The sequence below is a fragment of the Castanea sativa genome, chromosome 6 (assembly GCF_040712315.1).
Source record: "Castanea sativa cultivar Marrone di Chiusa Pesio chromosome 6, ASM4071231v1".
In the NCBI taxonomy this organism is placed as follows: Eukaryota; Viridiplantae; Streptophyta; class Magnoliopsida; order Fagales; family Fagaceae; genus Castanea; species Castanea sativa.
Genome location: NC_134018.1, coordinates 33,371,695 through 33,381,782, shown reverse-complemented (window position 1 = coordinate 33,381,782; position 10,088 = coordinate 33,371,695). Strand labels below are relative to the sequence as shown.

The following is a 10,088-nucleotide window of genomic DNA, read 5'->3' as shown; positions in this document are numbered from 1 at the left end:
ATGACGACATTTGTTATCATTCTTAGTAGATTTTTTTTTGTGAGTAAATATGTACTATCTTTAGTAAATAGGTTCTACGAAATGAAAAAATATTTTATATTAAATGATACCACATCATCCATATCAAAATCTAATAAATAACAGACATGAGTGCAAAAATAACTACCCACTAACACATGTCTTTCAATTGTTAATAGGTTAGTTATTTTTTACTAACATGTCTCACACTTATTGGATTTTGATACCACTAACATAGTATCATTTGATACCAAATACCTTCTCCTAAGAAATTATCATACTAAATAGATAGTCATATGTTAAATAACTATTCTAAATTTAAATACATGGTTTGATACTAGTTCAAAAAATAAAACTCTATCTTAAATTTTCTCACTCAAGGGACAGCATTTGTCTTGCACGTGCAACCCTTACTAGTATATATATATATATATATATATATATATATATATATATATATATATATATATATATATATATATATATATATAAAGAGTCAATGCTTTGAATCTACAGTAAAAAGCTATAGTAGTTTGGTTTGTTCAATTTTCATTGTTTCACTGGGCTTTTTTTTTTTTTTTTTTTTTTGGCAATAACGTCCGGTCAACCCTTTTTTTTTGTATATATATATATATATATATATATATATATATATATATATATATATATATATATATATATATAGAGTTGTTAGTTAACACAATAAATTATCATAATATTTTCATAATTGTTGAGGTGTTAATTCCTTATAGGTCAAAATAAAATATCATACTAAAACCAACCACAACTAAAAATAAAGGTATTGTGAAAATAGAAATACTACATCCATAATAGTTTTCACAACACTTTTATAACAAAAGTGTGAATGCGTAAAACTATAGTAGTAGCTATAGTTTTTTTGGTTTGTTCAATTTATATTGTGTACAGGCCTTTTTTTAGTAATATTGCTCAGTCAACTCTTTGTTTTTTTTTTTATTTTTTTTTTATATACAACTGTTAATTAACACAACAAATTGACCCAATACTTTCACAATTGTTGAAGTGTTAATTCCTTATAAGTCAAAATAAAAGATCATACTAAAAATAACCACAATTAAAAATAAAGGTATTGTAAAAAAGGAATTGCTACTGTAAGAACACGAAGTTAGGCAGCCCAAGCTCACCAAAAAATAGTGATATTGGAGTTCCTAAACCCAGCCCAAAATAATAGATATTTGTATAGAGATTGGGATGAACAAGTGTGGGCTTCGGCCAAGGACATAGATAAGGAAAGAAAGACCAAAAGCCAAAGGTTTTAATATAGGAATGGATCTTTACAAGCTTGCCCAAGGACAAAGTTCTTGGTTGTTACAAATACTGTTCACTCTTTCTCATATTTCTGGTGAAGGTGGTGGAAGGAGCTGCTGAGCTGTAGATCCACTGTTCAAGTCACTTCCTCATTAATGCAGCTGATAAAGTTGTTGCCAACCATTCAATGCAGAGGAACAAGTGGTACTTTACAAGAAATGCCTACAAAGATCCCATTCAACCCCTGAGGCACCCATCTGCACCCATTGTATCCCCCATGAGTGCTCCGTCACTTCCCATTCTATCCTTAGACCACCTCACTCCTCGGGCCATAGATGCTTCTTCTAGAGAAACAACTAAAAGCTACAACGGTGCTTTTCATCTTCGGTCCTCAGACCCCCACAATAGCCCCTTAAAACCTTGCTATTTCAACTGAGGTAAAAAGTAAGGTTTTAGTGATACTCCCACACTCCGTATGTGCCAAGTGCATTCCCGCGTGGTAATGTCTCTTCACCTATCATTAACACGCTCCTAACACTTTGGTATCCACAATCTCACATTTATGGTGTCAAGCCGCTGCTTGTCCCCCCCCCGCGTTCTACGATACGATGATAATCCTATGGTCCTGATTTACTCTCATTTATGAGTAGGAATTTTATCGCTCATTTTTCACCTCTATATAAGGAGAGGCTGGAGGTGCCTTTACCCCGTTTATTCACTTTGCAATCCTTCGTTGAAATAGCAGTCCAAGGAGAGATTCTTCCATTGCGAGTAGGTGCGTCCAGATTCCTTCATATTTTTTCTTTCTTAGATTACTCATTACCTTCACCATAAATTGCAATGGGTAGATTCACTAAACTAGTTGATACTCCTGAAGGTATGGCTGCCTTTAGGACCAAATATAGGATCCCTAATGGTGTTGAACTCCAACACTGTGAGTTAGAAGAGTGGTTAGTTAAGAATAGAGACCTAGAATTAGTAATAATTTCGATGATCGCCTTCATAGAAGGTGGGATGGAAATCCCCATGGGTAGGGTCACAAGGGATTTTCTTATGAACTATAGGTCGAGCCCTATCTCCAAGTGCTTCCAAAGTCCCAAGAATGTAATCAAAGCTAAGGATGCCAGACTAGCTGTGATTGACGTTGCAGTTCCTGGCTTTTTAACAACAAGACCTCCTTCAGCTGGAACCCAGGACACTCAACTTCTAGCCCCGCTTATAACCAGAATACTTTATTCTCAAGAGCAACCCCTACCTTCGGACGAAGGAGCTAAAGAACCCACTCCTGAGCCCATCCAAAAAGTAACAGATAAAGACTTCGAGGTCTTTTATAGACAAGACGCTCCTAGCACCTCACACCACCCTCTTCATTCTGCCCTAGTTAGCTCCAGTCAAGAAGAAGCCAATATCCCAGAAGGGATGGTGTTCGAAAAGAAAACTCCAGGCCTTATGGCGGTACTTAAGGCCCACATTGGGGTTCTTCCCCAGCCATTCTAGTAATGCTGGTGGTGCCCTGACCACCAACTCTTATTCTCGGGCATGCATCCTCTAGTGATTCTGCTGAGAAAACGAGAAAGAGGGACCAAGGAGGCAAAGGCCCTAATGGTACTAAGGAGGGAGAAATCACCCGCTCCTCTCAGCACCCCCCATCTAAAGAGGCCTAAACAACTAGGGTCCAACAGAAGAAGGGTACCTCCACTAGTACCTCAAAAGAAACTGAAAGGGAACAACCCCCCAAACCCTTTGTCTGGAGACCCTCCTTCATGATGAGTTCGGGGGGCCCCGTCATGGATGACACCAACCTACGAGACCACTAAAAATGCAGGTCAGGCCTCGTGGCAAAGTTTCTCGAGAAAGCCCTAAGCCTGCTCGAGGACATGTAGGAGCTTAGGTCCTTTAGGAGGTGTAAGGTCTTTTTGTCTCTGAAGAGAGACCTTGCTAAGGTATGTTACCACTTCCCTCCTTTCCCAAATTAAAATTATACATATGCAAATACTAACCTATATCATTCTTACAGTCCGTACAAGCAGCCTTCATGGCTGAAGAATGGGTGGACCAAGCTTTGGACCAGGCTCGTAAGGCTGAAGGCAGTCTGAGCGCTGAAAAGGCCTATGCCGAGACTGATCAAAAGCTAAAAGAGACCCTCGCCCAACTGCCTGAGGTAGAAAAGTCTTGGAAAAACGCCGAAGCTGCCTTGTCCAACTTCAAAAAACAAGTTGTAGAGTCTCTAGAGGCTCAAAAGAAGGTCGAAAATAAGTTGGCCCTGACCATGGTGGAGCTTAAGCAAACGCAGAAGTAGCTGGTGGCCAAGGATGCTAAGATGACTAAGGTCAAGCAGGCGGTCTATGACACGGGTATGACCAAGACTGCCCAGAGTCTAATTGCCCAGCTTAGGGGCATCACTCGGGGCCTTCTACCTTGAGGTGTGGGGTCAGGCCCTCAACGCAGCTAGGGTTGATAATGAATCAGAGCTTAGGGCTCCTGATAATGTATACTACCCCCCAGCCTTGCGCCTGGTCCCCAGCTCCCCTTAGCCCTTAGTGGACTCTGGCTCTGGCCCCCACCTCCTCCTCGGCCCAGCTTGCCACTACTCCACCCAACACATCAGCTATAGAGAAAGGGCAAGAATAACCAGCCCTAATGACTGTGGTGGATGTGGAATTAGAGGAGGTGGCTACAGTGGCTCAACTAAAGGGGAAGAAAAAGGAGAAGGAATAAGAAAAAAGGGAGGAAAAGAGAAGGAAGCCTCAACATAAATTAGCTCTAGGCTTAGAGGCAATCAACTAGATATGTAAATGGGCTTAAGCATAGTTGATGCCCCCTTCCCCCCCCCCCCCTTTCCTTCCTATGTAATTCAACTCTTTAAATTCAACGAAAACGATTAGTTTTTACTTTATAATCTCTCATTTATCTATGCTTTACTTGTCTGATTGTATTTCTAGTTATTTTCTTTTCCTCACAACACTTACAATGTTTCAACCTCTAATTTACTAACTCAACACCCTTTACTTTATTACGTACTTTGGCACGAAGTTTAAGGAAAGTTACTACACTGACCCTTAAGGCAATGCTTTGGCACTTAATAGAAATTACAGACAACCCTTACCTTAAGTTGGACTCGGAATCCCAAAAGGTCCATCTGCGTTATGCCTGTGACCCGAGGAAGCAAGCAAGCTCCATAAATTCACCAAATACTTGGACAACTTCACACACAAGTTAATCTACTCAAAAGTATCCCATGGATATACTTGAAAATGATTTAAGTGATGCTCATGGGTATTTCTACAATTAGGTTATTATGGCAAGGGTCCTAATCATCCACTACAAATAGACCAAGCACTAACTTACCCAAGGCATGGGGTCCAAGGGACCAGACGCAACCAAGGTTCTATTCAGTACTTAGCACAGTAGGAAAGCATTGACTTACCCAAGGTACGTGGTCCGAGGAACCAAGCATGACCGAGGTTCTATATAACACTTAGGAAGGTATGAAAGTGTTAATTTACCCAAGGTACATGGTCCAAGGAACCAGGCATGACCAAGGTTCTGTTTAACAGTTAGGAAAATATAAAAGCATTAATTTATCCAAGGTACGTGGTCTGAGCAACCAAGCTTGACCAAGGTTCTGTTTAACACTTAGAAAGATATGAGAGTATTAATTTATCCAAAATACGTGGTCTGAGAAACCAGGCGTGACCAAGGTTCTGTTTGACACTTAGGAAAATATAAAAGCATTAACTGGCTAGCAATTGAGCCACAAATACAATAACACAGAAATAAACCAGTATTAAATGAAAAGAACCTCATATCATTAATAATAGTAATGACGTAAGTTATTTACATTCCAAGGATGTGGAACCACATTCTCGTCCAAGTTTTCCAAATAATAAGCCCCAATCCCTACTACTGACATTATTCGATACGGGCCTTCCCAATTAGGGCCCAACTTTCCCCAGGATGGGTTCTTTGCGGTACCCACCACCTTCCTCAAAACTAAATCTCCTGGAGCTAGTGGGCTCAACCTCACTCCCTTAGCATACCCTCACTTAAGCCTCTGTTGATAATGTGCCATCTTTACTGCAGCCACGTCTCTTTTTTCCTCAACCACGTCCAAGCTGTCCGAGAGTAAGCAGTTATTTTTGTCAACGTTGAACCAATCAATTCTCAGGGTAGGGAACCTTGTCTCTAAAGGGATTACTGCTTCTGCCCCATAGGTCATTGAAAAGGGAGTTTCCCCAGTTGATCTTCTAGGCATGATACGATAAGTCCATAGCACGTGGGGTAATTCATCCACCCACTTTCCCTTTGCATCATCCAATTTTTTCTTCAATCCAGATAGTATGACCTTATTAATAGCCTCAGGCGGACCATTCCCCTGAGGATAAGCAGGAGTAGAATACCTGTTACTAACCCCCAACTCCCCACAATATCTTCGGAAAGTTTTGTTGTCAAACTGAAGACCATTGTCTGAAATCAAGGTGTGTGGGACTCTAAATCTGGTGATGATATTCCTCCATATAAACCTCTTAGCATCCACATCCCTGATGTTAGCTAATGACTCAACCTCTACCCACTTGGTAAAATAGTCTGTCCTGACGAGGAGCCACCTTCGGTTTCCTACAGCTCGGGGAAATGTTCCTACTATGTCCAAGCCCCACTGAGCAAATGGCCAAGGCTAGAAAGTGGATTCAGGACTCCCTTAGGCTGATGAATATTCGGGGCATATCTCTGACATTAGTCACACTTTCTCACATAATCTTGAAAAGCTTTTTGCATGCTTGGCCACCAATATCCTTAGGTGAGGGCTCTATGAGCCAAAGACCTCCCTCCTGTATGACTCCCACATATCTCCTCATGTAATTCTTCTAACAAGGGCTCCACTGCTTCAGGATGCACACACAATTAGTATGGTCCCGTATAAGAATGTTTGTACAACATCTGTTCTTCGGATAACCAATATCAGGGAGCCTTCCTCCGTACCTTCTCTACCTCAACCTTGTCCTCAGGTAACATACCTTGTTTCAAAAAAGTCACTAAGGGGTCCATCCAGCTCGACCTAACCTGGATGCTATGTATCTCGGCCAAGGGCTTATTTGCAATACTAGAACTAGCCATATCTTCAACCATAACGACCCTAGGCAAATTTGACCCCAAAGAAGTTGCTAGCATAGCCAAGGAATCTACATGAGAGTTTTGTCCCCTCAGGATCTGCTTTAGAATGAAGCTCTTGAAATGGACCTGATTAGAGAGATACCCTTGCATTCGCTCATCCCGAGCTTCAAACTCCCCATTGACCTAGCCCACCACCAACTGAGAATCTGAATATAGGTCTACAACTTCACCAGCTTCTCAGGGGTTATCAGCACAATCCCTACCCCCTGCTCCTTTTTGGTTAGCTGCTACATCCATGTACACTTCCCAGGGGGAATAATAGAGGCCGAGGTGATCATTACCAATTGCTCCTTCCCCCTCACCTTCTACCCCGTCAGTGAACTCTACCATAAAATTTGCTAGTACCTACCTTTTCACAACAATACGAGGCATATACTTGACATCATAAGCACCTATCATGGTTCCCCGCTTGGCAATTCTGTCCATGTAGTCTAATTTCCGTATGAGGGCTTGCAAGGGAAGCCGAGTAGGTATCACCATAATATGTGCTTGGAAATAATAAGGAAGTTTCCTGGTGGCGTGCACAATGGCTAATACTGCCTTTTCTAAGGGTAAATAACGTGTCTCTGCTTCTTGCAAGGACTTACTAACATAATATACAGGTTGTTGCACTCCACTCTCATTCCTAACTAGAATCAAACTAACGGCATAATCTGTAACTGCCAAATACACATATAGCACTTCTTCTTTCTTAAGCCTAGAAAGGATTGGGGGACGCGACAAATATTGCTTGAGTTCCTCAAAAGCCAATACACACTCCTTGGTCCATTGAAAGTCCTTCCACTTGTGGAGAATCTGGAAAAAATGACGACATCTATCTGCTGACCAAGAAATAAACCTATTGAGAGTTGCAGCCACTCCTGTTAACTTTTGCACCTCCTTAGGATTACGAGGAGGATGCAAGCTATTAATGGCCTTAATTTGATCGAGATTAACCTCAATTCCTCGGTGTGTTATCATGTAACCCAGAAACTTTCCCGAACTGACCCCAAAAGAACACTTAGATGCATTTAAGCGCAACCCATGTTCCCTCAGCACTGAGAACACCTCCCCTAAATCTACTAAATGCTCTGAAACCTGCTTGCTCTTGATCACCATATCATCGATGTACGCCTCCACGTTCCTTCCCTTTTGTGACTCAAACATCCAGGTCACCATTTTTTGATATGTGGATCCAACATTTTTAAGACCAAAGGGCATCACACGATAGTGGTAATTTCTAGTAGGGGCACAAAAAGTAGTTTTTTCCTGATCGGATAATGCCAAAGGTATTTGATGATACCCTTGGAATGCATCCAAGAAACTCATCTAAGGATGTCCAACAATGGCATCCACCAGCTGATCAATCCAAGGAATGGGGAAAGGGTCCTTCGGAAAAACTTTATTCAAATCGATGATGTCTACGCACACACGCCACTTTTCGTTCTTCTTTTTTACCACCACAGTATTAGCCAACCACTCGGGATAAAAAATCGCTTTGATCGCCCCTGCCTGTTTAAGTTTGTTCACTTCTACCATCACTGCTTCAGCATGCTCCTTTAATGATCGTCGAGGAGGTTGCTTTCGTGGGGTTGCCTCTGGGTTCACATTTAACCTGTGACATATAAACTCAGGATCTATCCCAGGTACGCCATAAGTACTCCAAGCAAACACATCAACATTATCTTCTAAAAATTTCAATAGCGTTGCCTTTTCCACTGATGACAATTAGGACCCCACCTGAAAATATCTTTCAACGTTCCGTCCAATCACAACCCTTTCTAGCTCTTCGAACAACACTTCAAGCACCTCAATCCTAAGTCCCACCTCGGGACCCTTTAATTGCTACAGGACTCACTTTTCTACCACCATGACAGGATCCACAGGATGCTGTGTGATGGCTGACACCAAACATTGTCTTGCCATTGCTTGGCTACCAACTAGTTCCCTTACTCTTCCTTGTGTAGGATACTTGACTTTCAAATGTAGAGTTGATGATATCGCACCTATAGCATAAAGCCATGGTCTGGCCAAAATAGCGGTGTAAGGGGAGTAGGGTTCAACTACAACGAAACTGACCTACACCTCCTCGTCTCCTGCCTGCAGGGGTAACCTTATAATCCTATGAGGGACTACCATCCTCCCATCAAAGCCCACCAAGGGCAAGTCATATTTCTCCAGATCCTCGGGCTTTAGATTCAATCCTCTATACAAGTCAGGGTACATGATCATTGCCTCGCTTCCTTGGTCAACCAGCACCCGCTTTACATCATACCCATCAATCCTTATAGTGACCACCAAGCATCATCATGTGGCTGGAGTGTTCCTATTTTATCAACTTCAGAAAAACCTAAGGTAGGGATAGCCACCATCTTCACTTTCTATGGAGCCCGATTCTTGTCCTCTGAATCAGGGCCCTCAACCACTGACATAACCCCCGAACAAGCCCCAAGATCACTTCTCGGCCAGGCAAAGATCACATTAATAGTGCCCAATGCTAGCCGAGGAGCCCCATCCTTTTGAAACCCAGCTCCTGAGTGCCCATACTGACCCACAGGCTGATACAAGAACTGACCGAGTTTTCTTACCTTCACCAATTGATTCAAGTGATCTTGTAGAGTTCTGCAGTCCTCCGTTGTGTGCCCTTTGTCCTAATGATAGTTGCAATAAAGGCTCTGGTTCCTCCTAGATGGATCCCCACCCATCTTATTGGGCCATCTGAAATAGGGCTCACTTTTTATCTTGTCCAGTATTTGATAGACTAGTTCCTTAAATAGTAAGTTAACCACTTGAGCCCCCGTAGATGGCGTTTGATTGGGGAAGTCCCTCCTAGGATGATTATTATTATATCCTCCTCCTCAAGGATCCCTCTTCTCTGAGAACATCTTAGCTTTACTCTTTCCCTGTATCTGATCCTCCTTTACTCGTTTATACTTGTCAATGCGATCCATAAGCTGGCACATACTAAAGGCAGGTTTCATTGTTAATAACTTCCTCAGCTCATGCTTTGTCGGGAGCCCTACCTTGAAAGTTCTCACTACCTCGTCCTCAAAGTCACCATCTATTTCGTTATACATTTCCCAATATCTGTTTGAGTAAGTCTTGAGAGTCTCTCCCTCCCTCATCATTATGGACAAAAGGGAATCTACTGGCTTGGAGACTCCGCTGCATTTTATAAACCTAGCACCAAACGCTCTTGTCAATTCTTCAAAGGACCTTATTAACCCCTCTCCTAAGGCATCAAACCAACGCATGACCACTAGCCTGAGGCTAGAAGGAAAAACCTTGCACATAAGGGCCTCTTTACCAGAATGAATTGCCATTTTCTGAGTGAAGTGGCTCACATGCCCCACAGGGTCAGTTCTCCCGTTGTAAATGGGTGAAAGTTGGCTTTGAAAACCGATGGGGAAGCTTGACCTTGTTAATTCTCCTAACAAAGGGTGACTTAGAGATTTGTTGAAGTGCTTTGCTTATCGCACCATTCCCCATGCCTTGATAAGATGGCCCCTGCCCGCGCCTGTACTTACTCTTTTCCAGCCTATCCTGGCGAGAGGAGGCCTAGAAAGATTCGTTGGATAGAGTTCTTGACCTATGGTGATACGAGCGGTCCCTGCTCTCCCCTGACCCATCAC

The 10,088-nt window shown here is 42.2% G+C and overlaps 1 protein-coding gene across 1 annotated transcript; it reads right to left on the bottom strand.

Annotated features, from left to right (window-relative positions):
• Positions 1–9,314: 9,314 nt before the first annotated feature.
• On the bottom strand, positions 9,315–9,779 carry LOC142639820 (uncharacterized). The gene has a single exon (XM_075813959.1). The coding sequence runs from the start codon at positions 9,777–9,779 to the stop codon at positions 9,315–9,317; it is 465 nt and encodes a 154-aa protein (XP_075670074.1).
• Positions 9,780–10,088: the final 309 nt, after the last annotated feature.